We start from the raw sequence: 19,332 nt of genomic DNA, 5'->3' as shown, positions 1-19,332 counted from the left end.
CCCAAGACGTGCCCTGCCCGCTCGGGTTAAGAGCCCACTCCACTAGGGGTGTTGCCTCTTCCTGGGCGCTGGCTCGTGGCGCCTCGCTGACAGATATTTGTAGAGCTGCGGGCTGGGCGACACCTAACACGTTCGCTAGATTCTATAGCCTCCGTGTAGAGCCGGTTTCTTCCTGTGTGCTCACTTCCCATAGTCAGTAACACCGAAGTGCCCGTTCTAGTGTCGGCTTGCTGCGCCATTCCCTCCCCTATGGTAGACGGATGCGTGCGCTTATTCTGCTCCAGTCGAGTTCCCCGGAACGGCGAACCCTGTTGAGTCCTCCGCAACCCGCGGCAGTCGGACGTGGCGGAGCGTTCGACGCCAGGTCTAACACTCGTATGCATTGGTGGAACTTGTGTTAGGCTGGGTTCCATATGTAGTGACCCCCACGGCGGTCCCATATGTGTATTCTTCCACGGTACGGCTCCCTACGGCGAGCCCGTGTCTTTCCCTCGGCAGAGTTCCCTCTGCCGTCCTAGGTACGTGTTGTCCCCCTCCTAATTGGCCGGGGCCACCCCTGGGACTTCCGTATGTTGTGCTGCCCTCGGCCAGCCCATACGTGTATTCTCCACATGTTAACTCCCTCTGGGCATGATGTGGCTTCCGCAGCTGCCTTCACAGGCACGCTTTCCCAGCGTTATCCAATACAGTCGGCTGAGTGGGTCTTGCGGAACAGCAGCTTGACTCTCCCTGCGTGAACTTTCCCGCCCGCATCAGATCGGGGTCTGTGGGGCTCATCGCTGGGCGCTGGAAGTGGTAGTAACTATGGCGTTTTCCATAGGGGATCCCAATTCGTCGGTACGTCCGACGTACGTCGAACGTGACCGACTGAATGGGAACGTCTCGGTTACGTATGGTAACCCTCGTTCCCTGAAGGAGGGAACGGAGACGTACGTCCCGTCGCCACAGTTGCTGTACCATCACTGCAGGTTGAGCCATTACGTGTGGCTCCTCAGTGAAAAACAGCGTGCATTCGCTCTCGCTTCCTGTTTATACCCGCGGTGCGGGGCGGGGCGCGAGATGCAAATCTCGCACGCCAATTGTTCATTGGCCGGTTCTAGATAGCTCGAAGCTGATAGGGGCTCCCAGAAGTGATCCCGATTCGTCGGTACGTCCGACGTACGTCTCCGTTCCCTCCTTCAGGGAACGAGGGTTACCATACGTAACCGAGATGTTTCTCACAGTCACTCACACATACACAAACAAAAGAATCAAATGAACCAATAACTGGGCAATAAAAAAATAAAAAATAAAAAAAATAACCTGTTAAAACATTGGTTTACAGAATTCAGCCCATATGCAGCCATTGAGTTATTACCAATTAATACCATCATAGGTCACCAGATGTCACCAAAGTCACCACATTTTTAGGTTTTAGCTCTCTGGACTTGCTGATATGTTTTTTTTTTTAAAGAAATATTAAATATAATATAAAAATAAGTATATTTTACATAATAAATATGGTACTTTTAGAGGTAAATAAATTAATTAATAATATAAAATAATGGTTCTTTTAATAACTGTTTATTGAAAGGTTCTTTGGGGTTCTTCTATGGCATCAATGCAAAAACCCTCTTGCAACCTATATTGTTAAGAGTGTATAGCCTACATCACAAATATTTAATTATATTACGACATTAATAATATTTAATTTATATTAAATTATATTATATATTATATTATTTAATTATATTAAGACGTCATGATGCAACAAAAAAAAAAAACATCTGACATTTTTCTTTTAAATTAGCATTTTTATCAGACTCCTATGTTTAGGTTCAGTAATTTCACTTTAATGGCATCTGAAAAGGTAATTAGCCTTATTTTCAAAAATGTCACCAATAAGAGTAAGATTAAAAACGCTAATTTAAAAGAAAAATATCAGACATTAATACCCCAAAAATCACAAAAAAGGCATAAATTGATAGAATTAATTTTATCAAAGAAGGTGATATAACATTTATAAAAAAACATTTTTTGGAATCACACTTGTGACCTTCGTGCCCAAATGTGTCCACGAGGTCGGGATTAAAGGCTGTTATGCGAGGGTGGCTTGAGGGTTAAACCAGCTCATGACCAACTAAGGACCAGCATAAACCAGCTCAAATCCAGCTGCCATGCTTCAAAACATACCTAACCAGCATATGCTGTTTTTTCAACAAGGAAGTGTATAAGCTTATCAACAGCTCTTAATAAAAACATGACTAGTTAGACAACACAGAGTATCACATTTAGCCCGAATCCAATTGTATGTTTTAATTTTCTGAATATTATATATTATATGCACTTTATATTTAGGAACTAGATTCAACATTATAGATTTATAATTATTCTACAGCTAAAAAGTTTATCAAAAAGTCACATTTAATTATTTGCTTTGACTTTAGTAACACTATAAAAGCCAAGTATTTAATTTAACTAATATTACTTTGTCGTAATGGCATGCTTTGTTCTCACAGTATGAACACATCCACTTACTATAAAGTAAGGAACTATAAGGAGATTCATAAAGTACTGATGAAATGTGTCTATGGTAAGTGTAATATGATATCAGAATATCATCTCAAACTGAGCCGTGCTGAACTTTACAATGCTTGGTGTGGAGAGCTCAAAAAATAACACTAACATAGAGAGGTTTTCAGGTCTCCACTCACACAGAACGGTCTGCAAACTATTATATCAATTTAGTCATTGATAGGCTAGTGTGCTACTTGGCCGGATTTTCTTTTGGCTGAAGTAAGGCAGGGGTTGGCAAACAGGTGTCCAGGGACCCCCGGGGGCCACAAGAGAGTTTGAGGTCTGCAGAGAGAAAAGAAAACATTTTACATGCCTTTATTATTAATTTATTTATTTTCTGTTTTGATTATATTGATTGTGAAAAGCTGTATGAAAAATAGAATCAAGGTTATAGATTTAAAATTGTTCTAATGGTTAATTGCAGAAAAAAAAGAGACACAGAAGTCAAAGTCATTATTTTTAATAATTAGTTTTGGCTTCAGTACAAAACAATATAAAAGACAATGATTTAATTTAGATATAATATAAAGTAAAACTACACCATTCTGTCTGTTTGATTCATAAATGGGTCATTATGCATCAAAATATATCTGTCTTTATATAGGGAGTCTCTCACAAGAAAATGATTTAGCATAAAAGCATGAAAAACATATTCTTGTCCCTTACGAGCAGTACTCTTAGCTGTGTTTAGTACATTTTACCATATTTAAAGATGCAGTAAGCAATTTCTGAGAAATTTGAATTCTACCCAAACAAACACACCCCTCCCTTCATTGCTCCGCCCTCAAAATGCACTAGTATGCAATGCATAGTGGATGTCTCTTTATCAGAGCTGAAGCGAAGGAAAATAATGCTCACTCAAAACTGTCCTGCTACTATAGCTAACATTACAACAACAACAACATATCGTGGTTCTGTGAAACATAGCAAAACTCACGTATGGAGCAGAAACAAAGTAACCTTGGCGTCTGTTTTCAGGCCTTACCGTTCAGGTTTCTCCATCACTAGAAAGCTTTTCTAATATTAACGCAGATCCTAAAGCTCTTACCTGATCATAACCCTTTTTCTTCTAGTGCTATTCCTCTGAGCGTTTCTTTTGTAATGTCTCTCAGCCATCTCTCTTTCTACAGTCTTTTTCAAATCTCCCTCTTGCTCTCTCTTCACCCATCATGAGTGGATACGCCCCTTACTGCTGACTGGCTACAAGTGTGTTGTGCTGCTCAGTCCACTCCACTTTCAACAGTGTTTCTCAGAAATCACCTTTAATCCACTCCACAGATTCCCACCCGAAATTACAACAGAAATTGCCTTAAAAAATCATGCAGACAATCATTACTAACATTCCAGGTGTTTTTTTTTTTATCTCCTTATTTTTTACCATCTGCTTTTTTTTAGAAGACATGTTCGTCGTCTCAATCTCATGTTTTCTTTGTGTATGCAAAATCTGTTTCAAGATATAGGCCACACACCATCAAAACAAACGTGTCAAGTCCGTTTCAGCTGCCAGTTTTGTGAGCATCTGTTAGGAATGCAGCACGGCAGTGAGGAGTTTTTCTGCCTGCACATAACCAGCTCTGAGTGGATCTGTTTTATGACAGCTTTTAATCAAGAGGCATGAATTGAAGGGTTCTTTTTAGCATATGTCCTATATTATTACATGCATATACACATGTCATTTTCTTGTGATGCCCCCCTGATATGCAAATACATATCGTATGCCAGTTTAATTCAGAACTTTTTTTTAGTGCACCATTTTAGGTCTAGAAATTGTATTTGGTGTTAAGATGGTGATGGTGGTCTAGTGGGTTAAAGGTGTCATGAACTGGCTTTTTAAAAAAAAATTATACTGTTGTCTGAGGTCAACTTATGACGACGTTCGTGTGGGTTTTACATTCAAAAACATCATAATGAATAACTAATAGGCTATTTTCTACCCTGTTTTTGAGGCTCTCTCCTGGAACGCTCAGTTTTTATGGGCATACCGCACTGAAGACTTGTAAGTAAACGCCCACGGCTAGGATTGAATAAGATTTGCAGATTTGCTTGAGCTCCCCTGTCAGTATGTGGGAATTGTTTTGAAAGCGTGTGGGAAAAATTAGCCCACTTTTGGTAGCCCGTCTGGAAAGCACATAGCACCGGGACGTTGGGCTTTGCGAATCCCGAATCGCAATGAACCAACAACACCACAAATAAAGGATTCTTCAGTCTTTGACAGCGTACTAAGGTATGTTCAGTTAGACACGTACACATAGATATCAAACGATCTGTAAAAAAAAAAAACGATCTGTAACAATGCAATACTAACACATATAAAAAAAAATTTTTGTCACATTAGTGTGTTGCTTTATTCATCCATGTAATTTCATCCTGTCTGCAAATCCAGTCTCTTGTTTACAAACGAATCCGTGGTGAAATGAAGGAACAATTGCGCAATGTCTTCCCCACATGAGCTGGCTATTCATTAAAAATAAAGTTCATCCATGCATTCATAATATTGGTATCCGAATGACGCTTATGCGGTATGTTTATTGCTTAGAAGTTTGATCCGGTTTAGCTCTATGTAGGCCTATGTCATATCAGGCACGAGTCGGTGGGCGGGGGTACAGAATCAGATGTTGTTCTTCTTCTGTTGAGGCGGTGCTTCACTACACTCTGACGTCAAGGTGTGGCATATTCTGAGATCGATCGTTTGCTGGGCCTGGTGTCAATAAAAGCTTTTCTTTGACTAACAAGGAAGTTTTCTGCTCTGAAACTTACAGGATATTCTTATATTACCATGATCTTTTATATATCAAACGCTCAAGGGAAAATTGGGTTCTCAATTCAGGACCCCTTTAAACCACTAGTGGGTTAAGTCACTAAACTGATATGCAGAAGGTTTGCTGGTTCGATCCCAGCAGTCGCCACCACCAGTGTGTCCTTGAGCAAGGCACTTTACCCCATGTTGCTCCAGGGGGATTGGCCCTGTAATAAGTGCACTGTAAGTCGCTTTGGATAAAAGCGTCTGCCAAATGCATAAATGTAAATGTAAGATGGGCTACTTGAATAGCTCTACTCTTTGCAATCTTACTAAATCGGCCTGTTGTTGTAGCCAAAGTCAACAACATAGTGGCTTGGCAGGCGCACAGAGGCGGCTGATGATGCAAATCTGAGGTTATGCTTCAGGGACTGGTATCTGGGCTGCTACAAAGGCTCCGGCATATGTTGGCAATCTAAAGTGGTTTTGTGGATCCACACAGAAATGGATAATTTCGGTCAAACACTGTGATCATGTTGGCCCGCTGAAGCTCTGTGAATGGGCTGAGTCAGCAGGTCTCTGATCTACAGATCTTACAGCACTGGGAAAAGCTTTATCAGTAATCTCAACTCTAGTTCAAAGGTCTAACCATGTGTGAAACTGCTTGAATTTCAAGGACCCAATGTCTTCGTAAAGATTGCTTTATCTGTTAATTTGTGTCCATGAGCAAATATATTTATTTTGTTTGTAGCTAAATGGAACATAATAATGTTATGAACATGTTCTTACGTTGATAGCATAATTTACTCAACGTATGATTACATAAACGCAAGCGAGATCTCTTAAATATCTCCATTGCTTCTGCTAGACAGCGGTGAGATTAATGGAGTGTAAATTGAGACATCTCCAGCTTCTCAGGTGCAAAATACGCCGGTATAATCTCACATGCGTCTCCTCAAGTTTCACAATAAATCTCAATAGTGTCTGTGTTCATATTTGCTGAAACACCAAATTTGCAATCAAAGGTTTAGAAGTAAGTCAAATGAAGTAATTTCTCAAACATTTATCCAATTCTATGAGTTGCATTCATTTTATAGCTATTGTCAATCGCTATTTTAGCAGAAACATTGAAGAAAAAGTTACTTCAACTTTAACTTGCCCTCTACCATAGCTCTCAGATTTAATTTGCAATTTTACATACTCAGAGTGTCATGACCAGTTATGAAACACATGAAAACCAATGTTATTTGATATCAATGCGATCCAATCTGGTCTGCCTAAAGACCACAACTGAGATTTGACAATGACAGTGATGTTTGAGAAAGATATTTCCATGGAAGAAAGAATGTCATACAGGTTTGGAACAACATGAGGGTGAGGAAATGATGACAGGATGTTCACTTTCCTGAACATTCCTGCTTGACTGATCTCAATGATGTTCTGCAGGTGGACCTTTGGCAGCCCAACAGCGCATCTCTGATTCGAGAGAACAGCCCTGTAGACGTTCATGTGGGACGGAACACGACGCAATGGCTGAGAAGACATCTTCACCAAGCGCACATACACTATGAGTGAGTGTCCTCTTTATCCGTTAGAACTACCATTAGAGCGAACTCCTCTCTCATACTCCCGTGGGACAAACATCAGTTTCTGGGGGACATGCATTAGAGTTATCTACTCGAATCCTTCTGACTTTGATTTGCGTGTGCTGAAGGATCCAGAAACGAAAGAATAATACAGAGTTCTCTTTCAACCACTCGCTCCATCAATCATCCAGATCAAAAGTAACAATGAAGCTTATCTCATGCGCCACAGCCAGCAACACTTTCATTGTCATCCCTTTTCCCCAGGGAGGCCTTTTCTTTTATATCTTCTCTCCTTCTCATGGCTGAGGTATTTGAGCATATTAACGGGCAGAAGTGATACCTCTGAGGATTCTGGGTAATGGGATAGGTTGAGAGAGAGAGAAATGTGTGCATCTAGTGCTTTGTTTACTCTAGTTTGGTTTTGACAGGTCATAAAGATAAATTGTGGCATTCCCATTCTAGCCAAAAACTAATTTTATTCTGTTTTTTCATGTTATATCTTTGCTCTGTTTGTGACAAGATGATCAATGTTGGTGATATATAGAGTCTACCTTTGAACCTTAATTAGGAGGAAACATGGTAACACTTTACTTAAAGCCTTTATATATAATGCATGCAGAATTTGGATTTTTCCCACCTTGTTCTCGGAAATAACGTCTGGAATGCCACTCAAAGTCAGACATTTTAACTTGGGTTACATCGATCAGCCCCAACCTCAGCAAGACGTGCTATTTTACATCACTTCCGAGATGTTGGCAAGTCCTGCTTCCAATGAGGATAAACGTAAAACGTCTCGGTTATATATATATAACATTGGTTCCCTGAATAGCCAGTAGCGCTTAGCACCGCCCCTAGAAATATGCCACGTACAAATGAAGCACTTATCAAAATGTATGGGAAAGGCCGGCATCGCAGCGTCTCACTCCCTATTCAGGGGACCAAGGTTACATAACCGAGATGATCCCTTTCATAGATCCACTTCGACGTTGGGAAGCCGTTGCTATGGGAACGATATACCATAACGCCTTCCGCTCAAGCTCAAGTAGATAAAACTTGGGAGCCAGGAGCCATCCTCACATCCAGACTGTTGAATTTGATAAAGGTGTTTGGAGATGACCATCCTGCCGCAACACAAATATCTTCCAAAGAAGAGCCCTTAAAGCGAGCCTGAGTAGAAGCCATTCCTCTGGTGTAATGAACACGCACACCTAGAAGTGAAGCCATGTCACACGCCTCATAGGCCGCAGAGATAGCTTTGGTCACCCACTGAGACATCCTCTTTTTGGTGACAGCAGCTCCTGTCACCAAAAAGGCTAAGCCACCGGACTGTGCGGTGGACATAGATCTATAAAGGAGAAAAGGCCAAGAGGCTGTACACCACTCACAGCAGAGTCAGGAGGGGAAAAAGCCTCCAAGACCACCTGCTGGAAGCAAAATGGGGTCGACGCAACCTTAGAAACATACTCTGGTCTAGGTCGCAGCAAGACTTTAACCACCCGGGCTGATTGAAAGCCTGCAGGTCTCCTATACTCTTAAGAGGGTATAGAGCCACCAAAAAGACTGCCTTAAGGAACAAAATCTCCAATGGCTCAAATGGATGGCCTGCTAGACCCTCAAGGACAGATAAATCCCATGAAGGAATTCGTACAGGGCGGAACTGCCTAAAACTAGACCCTTGCAGAAAACGAGAAACCAGGGGTTGACGTCCAACAGAAACACCTCCTATTGGCACATACTCAGCAGATATAACTGCCACATAAACCTTAAGAGTGGCAGGGGCTGCCCCCGCCAAAAAACGACTTTGCAGGAACTCCAGTATTGAAGGTTAAATAGACAACAATCAGATAGACCGCTATAAGCGCCACTCACCTGTCATCGCATGTATCCATACACTTTCCGAACCTCATCGTGTCCACCTGAGAGGAGTAATATACTGCTCTAAAAATACTTGGCTTAGAACATGAGCATCTCTTTCCGATGGGCAACAGAAAATTTGCTTCCTTAAAAAAATGAAATCTGATGAAATGGCGTGTAGCACACTGATATGAAGCATACGTGATGTATTTCTCAGGGTGATGCTAAGCGCTTCTGGCAATAAAATGATGTGATGGTATAAGGGCTTCAGACATTCGTCACACTGAAGGTGTTCCCATAGCGACGGCTTCGTAGCGTCTAAGTGAATCTGTGAAATGGAAACAAACTTTAACATTAGACGTTAATTTCATGTAATAATACCTTGGTTTTTGCTATTCGTCAGCTGTTTTCAAAGTGATTTTGTTGTTTTTATTCAGTTTTTGCCATAATTAACACAAAAACACGATATACTCTCATTGTGTTGTGGCGACATCATGTGGTCAACATGTGAACGTGACATCTGATTGCCTGGAACTCACTGAGGTCTTGGACATTTAATTTTGATACATTTGAAGTCGAACCTCATCTGGAACTAGAATAAGGCCCTCATTTTGTTTAGTTCTTTATCTATTGGTGTTTGTAAAATAACCAACAACATGATGATGATTGTGACCTTGATACAAAGAACTTTACATGACTACTTTCCAAGTAAACTACAGTAACTAAGTGCAAAATAATGCAGTAAATATATTTCAAAATATATACTTGTATAATATTCAAACAAATAAATAAAACTGAAAGAAAGCGCTTAGCAATGCTGCACGTGGCAAATGGGGAAAAGTATAATTAATTGTCTAATTAATGTGCATATTATATATGTATTTTAAAATGTGTTCATTGCTTCCTTAAACTTGTGTGTTAGATGCAGAAATTAGTCCTCTGATCCAAGTAACCCTGAAAACGGCCATTAAACAGTTTGATACACAGTGCATGTGCTTTCAACGTCCCCTCCCTGACACCCCACTGTCTCCACAGGGTGCTCATTTCCAATCTCCAAACCGAAATTGAGAAACAGACCGGATACCGTTCCTCCAGGAAGCGCAGATCAGAATTGCAGTATGACTATGAAGTGTACCATCCTTTGGAAGAGGTGAGGGAATGGGTGGAAGTTAATACACATGGTCATTTTTATGTAGTAAGATGAAGAAGACAGAGATCAAATAGTTTTTTTCCCCCCTGTTTGCCATTCTATCTTTCTCTCAACAGAAGCTTGATTTTCACAGGCTAACAGTCTTTGATTTGAGAAGTGCATTTGCATTTAGTTGTGGCCCGTGCTCAAGAAAAACAGATCTCGGGAGGTTTTCTTCAGTGCCGCCCCAACCCATCATTAAACCTTTACTCACAGATCTTCTCCTTCAGACCGAGTGCCAACTTCAACTGAACGTGTGGCTATACAATTCCAGCTCTGTGATTTAGTCGCATGACAAGATGATGAATAGGAAACCCTTCAGAGCAGACGAGGGCTGGATTACATTCACTTTTATGGATATAATTCCTGTAGTACTCTTGTAAAGAAAACATCTGTAAAGAATGCATCAATTAACACTTGAAATCTCGAGCTTAGCTTTCACATATTAAAACGAACATGTCAAGACACAACTAACCTTTTTACTCAAAAGAAAAAACTGTAACAAGAGCTCTGATACTACTGGTTTTGTGTGGGTTTTTTTGGTATAACTTTACCACACTAATTTAATAATAATTCATTTAATATAATCATTAAAATGAATTCATTCACAAACAAATTCATTCATTCATTCACAAACAAACTCATTTATTAATTCGCTCACTCATTCATTCACAAATTAACTCATTCATTCACGAACTAACTCTTTCATTCATTCATTCATTCATTCATTCATGAACAAACCCATTCGTTAATTTATTCATTCATTCAATCACAAACTAACTCTTTCATTCATTCATGCACAAACTAACTCTTTCATTCATTCATGAACAAACTCAAACTCATTTATTCACTCATACATTTATGAACAAAACGCATTCATTTATTCACTCATTAATTCACAAACAAACTCATTAATTCACAAACTAACTCTTTCGTTTATTCACTCATTCACAAACACTCATTCATTCATTCATTCATTCACAAACTCATTAACTTTCTCATTCATTCACAAACTCATTTATTAATTCACAAAATAACTCTTATCAATTGATTTATTAATTCACAAACAAACTCATTCATTTCATCAAGTCACTCATTCATTCACAAAAATATTCATTCATTCATTCACTCATTCATTCACAAACAAACTCATTCATTTAATCAAGTCACTCATTCATTCATAAAACGTATTCATTCACTCATTCATAAACAAACTCATTCATTCACTCACTCATTCATTCACAAACTCATTAATTCACTCATTCATACACAAACAAACTCATTAATTCACTCATTCATTCATTCATTCACTCATTTACTCATTCATTCACAAACAAACTCATTCATTCTTTCACAAACTAACTCTTTCATTAATTCTTAAACAAACTCATTAAATTAACCCATTCATTCACAAACTCATTCATTCACTCATTCATTCACAAACAAACTCATTCATTCACTCATTCATTTAATCAAGTCACTCATTCATTCACAAACGTATTCATTCACTCATTCATAAACAAACTCATTCATTCACTCATTCATACACAAACAAACTCATTAATTCACTCATTCATTCATTCATTCATTCACTCATTTACTCATTCATTCACAAACAAATTCATTCATTCTTTCACAAACTAACTCTTTCATTAATTCTTAAACAAACTCATTAAATTAACCCATTCATTCACAAACTCATTCATTCACTCATTAATTCACAAACAAACTCATTAATTCACTCACTCATTCATTCATTCATTCACAAACAAACTCATTCATTCACTCATTCATTTACAAACAAACTCATTCATTCTCTCATTCATTCACGAAAAAACCCATTCATTCAACTTATTAATTTATTTGCGAACTCTTGCACTTATTAATTCATTCATGAATAAACTCATTCATTCATTCATTCACAAATGAACAAACTCATTTGATAAAGATTATTTTGTGTTCCACAGGGGAAAAATAGGTTTGGGAAACCATGAGTACATAATTATTATTATTATTTTTTTTTTCAAATATATACAATACATATAATTGCCGTAGCAATTAAAATGAGTGTCAACGCCTTGAGGAGCCACAAATTAGTTAGAAAGGAGTGCAGTCAGACACCAATAAAAATAGGCCAGACCTGCAAAATTAAATGTGTATAAAACACAGAAACCCTAATGTTTGAGTTTGACTTTCTGCTGCACAGATTTACACGAAAATAAACTGCATGTTAATCAGAAAAATTTGGGTCAAAATCTTTTCATCCTTTTCCACAGATCCAGAGTTGGATGTTTGAGATGAACCGGACCCACCCGCACCTGGTGGACCTGTTCTCTATTGGTCAGTCCTATGAGGGACGACCCCTCTATGTGCTCCAGGTAAAAGGTGAAGGGAAAGATGGCTAAATTTATGGCCATTTAAAATTTAAAATAAACACGCACACACACATGCTGACTTACTAGACGTGTTCTCTGCCCCTCTTCTGTCAGTTAGGAAAGAGAACACGTCCCTTTAAGAAGGCAATGTGGATAGACTGTGGAGTGCATGCAAGAGAATGGATTGGTCCAGCTTTCTGCCAATGGTTTGTTAAAGAGGTATGTGTTTTCTGTTTGCCACGGTTCACTTCATGCTGAGATTTAAATCACTGCCAATCAAAAACACCAAAATGGTTATGCATAGTATTACAGTACAATAGGGTCCATTAACAATTGTATTATTTGCATTTAAAAAATGAATGTGAAGCATTTAAATTTCAAAATCATAATATTCCAGATTTTCAATGTGGTTAATCAGATGATTCTGATTGAAGATTATTTTGTGACTATTGCTAGACGACACACTTATAACATTCAATGTTTTTATAACATTCAAGATTTGTATTGTTCTGTTTATTTGTGTATTCTGGGACTGTTTCATTCAGTGAGTCTCTAAATTCCTCCCAAATGAATCTGTATAATACATCAGAGCCTCCCCTGAGCTCATCCCATAAACTAATACCAAAGAGTGCCTCTGTGCCACACAAATAAACAGCTCTCAGATCAGAAGCTAACACTGAGTGAGACAAATTTAGAATTAGATAGAGATCAAAAAAGAGAGGGATGCAATACATTCAGTATACCACTATGAGGCAGAACTACTGTATGACAGAGAGCTAAAGCTGACTGACCCTGAAGTGAACGTTACAGCTCTATAGTTCTCCTTAATTCCCCAGCACTCATGATTTTTCTCTTGCTGCTGTTGGATTAGACTTTACACATAGTAACACTGCATCACTGCTAAATTAAACCAATGTAAAATTGTTCATATTTTACAAGACCAAAGGGAGCTTTTAATTATTGAGGAAGAGAATCATCATTGTCAGTATAGTTTACACAGACACAGCAGCTACTTTATGTTTAAAACTGCATAGTAACATACTACTTCTACCATTACTTTTTTACCATAAGCAATCATAACTCCAGTCTTCAGTGTCAGATGATCCTTCAGAAATCATTCTAATATGCTTATTTGGTGCTCAAGAAACATTTATTTTTTATATTAATGTAGTAAACAGTTGTGCTGCATACATTTTTTGTGGAAACCACAATGAAACCATTACATTTTACTAACGATTCTTTGATGCATAAAACGTTTTTTTTTTTTTTTTTTTAAACAGCATTTATACTGTCACCTTTGATCAATATAATGCATGCTTCTTTGGAAAAAAAATCTACCTCAAACTTCTGAACGATAGTGTACATTTTATAAAATGCAGTATAAAGCAAACTTTACAAAATACTGTACTTACTTACTTTACTGTACTTAAATACTATATTGTAGTATACTGTACTTACTTAAAATACTGTTCCTAAGATCCAATACTGTACCCAAGATGGTTGGACTACCAAAAGTTAAGACAATAATTTATGCAAAATAGTTATTTTGTATTTTTATAGTTTTTTTATAAAGGTAATAACCAGATGCCACTCTTACTTAAATATGCATGAGGTCTTATGACAACACTGAAATATTTATTATGGAACACTAAAATATTATATATATATATATATATATATATATATATATATATATATATATATATATATATATATATATATATATATAATGAATAATCTCTTCATCACGGCACCTGTTAGTGGGTGGGATATATTAGGCAGCAAGTGAAAATTGTCCTCAAAGTTGATGTGTTAGAAGCAGGATTTGAGCGAGTTTGACAAGGGCCAAATTGTGATGGCTAGATTCAGAGCATCTCCAAAACTGCAGCTCTTGTGGGGTGTTCTCGGTCTGCAGTGGTCAGTATCTATCAAAAGTGGTCAAAGGAAGGAACAGTGGTGAACCGGCGACAGGGTCATGGGGGGCCAAGGCTCATTGATGCACGTGGGGAGCGAAGGCTGGCCCGTGTGGTCTGATCAAACAGACGAGCTACTGTAGCTCAAATTGCTCAAGAAGTTAATGCTGGTTCTGATAGAAAGGTGTCAGAAAACACAGTGCATCACAGTTTGTTGCGTATGGGGCTGCATAGCCGCAGACCAGTCAGGGTGCACATGCTGACCCCTGTCCAGTGCCAACAGTGGGCACGTGAGCATCAGAATTGGACCACTGAGCAATGGAAGAAGATGGTCTGGTCTGATGAATCACGTTTTCTTTTACATCACGTGGATGGCCGGGTGTGTGTCTTTTGCTTACCTGGGGAACACATGGCACCAGGATGCACTATGGGAAGAAGGCAAGCCGGTGGAGGCAGTGTGATGCTTTGGGCAATGTTCTGCTGGGAAACCTTGGGTCCTGCCCTCCATGTGGATGTTACTTTGACACATACCATCTACCTAAGCATTGTTGCAGACCATGTACACCCTTTCATGGAAACAGTATTCCCTGGTGGCTGTGGCCTCTTTCGGCAGGATAATGCGCCCTGCCACGAAGCAAAAATGGTTCAGGAATGGTTTGAGGAGCACATCAAGTTTGAGGTGTTGACTTGGCCTCCAAATTCCCCAGATCTCAATCCAATCGAGCATCTGTGGGATGTGCTGAACAAGCAAGTCAGATCCATGGAGGATCCACCTCACAACTTAAAGGATCTGCTGCTAACATCTTGGTGCCAAATACCACAGCACACCTTCAGGGGTCTAGTGGAGTCCATGCCTCGACAAGCCAGGGTCAGGGCTGTTTTGGCAGCTAAAGGGGGACCAACAAAATATTAGGTCATAATGTTATGCCTGATCTGTGTATATATACAGCTCTGGAAAAAATGAAGAGACCACTTAACATTGAGAAATCAAATAAGCAAGAAGAAGTATACTGCACAGTATGTACAGTGCATAGTATGTTTGTAGTCCACTCCAAACTATATGGAGGGTTAAAAGTCAAGGAAGAAAACACACCCACGTGTGTGTGTGTGTGTGTGTGTGTGTGTGTGTGTGTGTGTGTGTGTGTGTGTGTGTGTGTGTGTGTGTGTGTGTGTGTGTGTGTGTGTGTGTGTGTGTGTGTGTGTGTGTGTGTGTGTGTGTGTGTGTGTGTGTGTGTGTGTGTGTATATATATATATTATATTTAATTGAAGAATGACCTGTTTTAATGGGCTATGATTAGAGGAACTGCACACACACTGCTGTGTCCTTGTTCAGAGTATTTTGCTGTATTGAAGTTTATCTGTGGGGAAAATGAGACACATTTCCGGCATCTCTTGAAGCCTGACACGATTCCATTCACTGTGAACGCAGGCACTGAACTCCTATCAACACGACTCCAACATGAGACGACTGATGAATCAGCTCAATTTCTACATTATGCCTGTCTTCAACGTAGACGGTTACCATTACAGCTGGAAGACGGTAACTATCTGTTTGTCATATGTCTAGATCTCAACATCTCTTCTGTGATGTATGCTGAGCTTACTGAAATGAAAAGTTGGCAGCTCTGTGCTGTTAAACATGCAGCATGTTTTGCCTTTCTTTAAAGCCGCCAGACATATCTGTGGTTTCTCTCTTAGGATCGCTTTTGGCGGAAAACACGGTCAAAGATTCCAAAGTATCATTGTCGGGGAGTGGATGCCAACCGAAATTGGAAAGTCAAATGGTGTGGTAAGTTATTTAATCTAATATTAGGAAGAATCAAAAGCTCCACATTAAAGAGGCCTGGTGTTCATATAGGAAATAAATAGGCATTCCAGAGAATGTAGACACCATGAAGAGGCCTGACACACAGATGAAACGTTTATCAACAGAATGACATATTTATATCGAAAACTATCTTGTACTTGAATTTCCCTATGCAATACATAAGGACATTTTTCCAATTTTACTAATATGTATGGAAGCTTGTTTCTGCCACTTAAAAAAAAAGGTAATTGTGACTTTTTATCTCACAATTCTGACTTTATTCCTCGCAATTGCAAGTTTTAATCTCGCATTTCTCACTTATTTCTAAGAATTGTGAGATATAAAGTCAGAATTACAAGATATAAAGTCGCAATTGCGAGTTTATATCTCACGTTCTGACTTTATATCAGAAAATTCAGAATTGCGAGATGTAAACTCACAATTGTGAAATAAAATATAAAAATTTTTATTTTGTGGCGGAAACAAGCTTCAATAAAACTCACAATTGCAAGTTATAAAGTCAGAATTGCGAGATTTTTGTCCCCTCAGAATTGGACTTTATAACTCACAGTTGCGAGTTTATATCTCATAATTCTGACTTTTATATCTCACAATTGTGAAAAAAATTTCAGAATTGTGAGACAAAAAGTTGCAATTATCTTTTAAATTGTTTTATTCCATGGCGGAAACAAGCTTCCATAAATATGGTATCAAATTTTATCTTAACGGGATCGAAAATAACATTTTAGTTGAAGAGAAAGTATTAAAACCAAAAATTCTAACATCTAACATCTTTTTGTTTTTTAACATGAAAACTTGTTTTAGGGCAGATTCAGGGCATGTGCTCTGTCTGAAGATTTGCTTTGTGGTTCCACTCATTTGATTTTCTCAAACTTTATGCTTTTACAGTCTAGTTCTAATATGTTTCTGAAAGACAAAGGAATAATGCTCCCCTAAAAACATTCACTCTTAATGCATTGGTAGATACCTGACACCAAGATAGAAAATACATAAGTGTAGAATGACGATGAGTCAGCAAAATGCCAAGGGAGGAAAGTAATAGTCATCTACGACATGCAACCTTGGACCAGAAAAGTCAAAAATGAAATGTTTACAAATACATTTTTTGCACCTGCTGTCTTTTCTCTCTCTGATAGATGAGGGTGCATCTCTGCACCCCTGTGATGATACATACTGCGGTCCCTTCCCTGAGTCAGAGCCTGAGGTCAAAGCTGTTGCCAAGTTTCTACGCAAACACAGGAAACGGGTCAAAGCCTACATCTCAATTCACGCCTATGCTCAGATGCTCCTCTATCCATATTCCTATAAATATGCCACTATACCAAACTTCAACTGTGTGGTGAGTGATTTCTGTCTGCAGAACTATCTTGAATGTGCCCATTTGGGAGGGGATCATTCAGTAATTATAATTTCAGAGCAACTCAAAAACGTTAGATGTATAAATATATAGAGTTATTTCAGATGTTCTCACAGGCTGCATGCATAAACAATAAGACAGTGCAACCAGTGTCCAGTTTGCAAGTAAATAACTCCTTCTGTATGAACAAGTTATTTTACTGAATCAAAAAGAGTGCAACCAGTGTTCTCCAATTTGTGAGTAAATGACTCCTATGAACAGGTTCTTTTTACTGAATCAAAAACCCTCAGTGTAACCCTAGTGTACTCTAATTTTATGAGTAAATGACTCCTATGAACAGGTTCTTTTTACTGAATCAAAAACCTTCAGTGTAACCAGTGCACTCTAATTTGTGAGCAAATTATTTCTATGAACAGGTTCTTTTTACTGAATCAAAAACCCTCAGCTGATCCAGTGTACTCTAATTTTATAAGCAAATTACTTCTATGAACAGTGTACTCTAATTTTATGAGCAAATGACTCCTATGAACAGGTTCTTTTTACTGAATCAAAAACCCTCAGTGTAACCAGTGTACTCTAAAGAAGAGTCTCTCGGGCTCTGCTCCAGGTGTGACGGCACCTCTGGATGAAGGCGTGAGCGGAGGGGACCGCGACCTCGGATTCCAAACTGGGAAAAACTGGTGGCTGGTAACCTAGACTACATTCAAACGGAGAGAGGCCCGTGGATGACACTGGCAACGAATTGTGAGCGTACTCCACTATTGAGAGTTGCTGACTCCAGGAGGAAGGATTCCTGGAAACCAAACATCGCAACACTCTCTCCAAGTCTTGGTTGGCTCTCTCGGTTTGTCCATTGCTTTGAGGATGAAACCCCGAAGATAAACTGACACTCGCCCCCAGAAGTCTACAAAACTCTTGCCAAAATTTGGACACAAATTGGGGACCCCTGTCAGACACCACGTCCATCGGGAGGCCATGTAGTCGAAAGACGTGATCAATGACAGTAACCGCTGTCTCCTTGGCTGAGGGTAATTTGGGTAAAGGAATAAAATGAGCCGCCTTCGAGAACCGGTCCACAACGGTCAAAACGACCGTCTTGCCCTGGGAGGGCGGGAGGGCGGTAATAAAATCTAGAGCGATATGGGACCAGGGTCTCGAAGGGACTGACAGCTGTTGCAATAACCCATCCGGAGGACGATTGGAAGTTTTACCAGTGGCACAAACCGAGCAAGCCAAGACAAAATTGCGGATGTCTCGAGCCATAAGTGGCCACCAGAATCGTTGTCTTACCAAATAACTGGTGCGGTGCACCCCTGGGTGGCAAGCTATGCTGGAACAATGTCCTCACTGAATAACGTTGCACCGATTTCCCTCTGGCACAAACAAACGATTCGGTGGGCAATCGGGCGGAGGCGTTACCCCTTCTAAGGCTGATATAACCTTCGATTCAATCTCCCACCTAAGAGTGGAGACAAAAAGGGTCTCGGGTAAAATACTCTCGGTAGTAGACGGGCGTTCGGATTGATCAAAAATTTGAGATAAAGAATCGGGTTTGATGTTTTTGGAACCCGGGCGGTACGAGAGTGAGAAGTCAAAACGTCCGAAAAAAAGTGCCCACCGAGCCTGCCTAGAGTTGAGTCTTTTCGCGGTTCTGATATATTCTAAGTTCTTGTGATCGGTCCAAACAATGAAAGGTACCCCTGACCCTTCCAACCAGTGACGCCACTCCTCCAGCGCTAACTTGACAGCCAACAACTCTCTGTTACCAATGTCATAGTTGCGTTCGGCAGGTGATAAACGATGAAACAAAAACGCGCAGGGATGCATCTTGTCGTCTGTGGAAGAACGTTGGGAGAGAACTGCTCCTACCCCCACCTCTGATGCGTCGACCTCCACCACGAACTGACGTGATGGAGCAGGTGCAACGAGAATGGGA

The 19,332-nt window shown here is 39.6% G+C and overlaps 1 protein-coding gene across 1 annotated transcript in view; it reads left to right on the top strand.

Moving 5' to 3' along the window:
* Positions 1 to 19,332, top strand: part of cpa6 (carboxypeptidase A6) — a 37,100-nt gene that overhangs the window by 12,952 nt on the left and 4,816 nt on the right. The window contains exons 3-9 of the mRNA XM_079805706.1: positions 6,740 to 6,864; positions 9,769 to 9,883; positions 12,199 to 12,300; positions 12,412 to 12,516; positions 15,641 to 15,751; positions 15,910 to 16,000; positions 17,176 to 17,378. Coding sequence (XP_079661832.1) covers positions 6,740 to 6,864; positions 9,769 to 9,883; positions 12,199 to 12,300; positions 12,412 to 12,516; positions 15,641 to 15,751; positions 15,910 to 16,000; positions 17,176 to 17,378 — 852 coding nt within the window. The remainder of the gene's footprint in view (positions 1 to 6,739; positions 6,865 to 9,768; positions 9,884 to 12,198; positions 12,301 to 12,411; positions 12,517 to 15,640; positions 15,752 to 15,909; positions 16,001 to 17,175; positions 17,379 to 19,332) is intronic.

This window comes from Gobio gobio (assembly GCF_949357685.1).
Source record: "Gobio gobio genome assembly, chromosome: 23".
NCBI classification, from domain to species: Eukaryota; Metazoa; Chordata; class Actinopteri; order Cypriniformes; family Gobionidae; genus Gobio; species Gobio gobio.
This window is presented reverse-complemented; position numbering and strand designations above follow the sequence as displayed.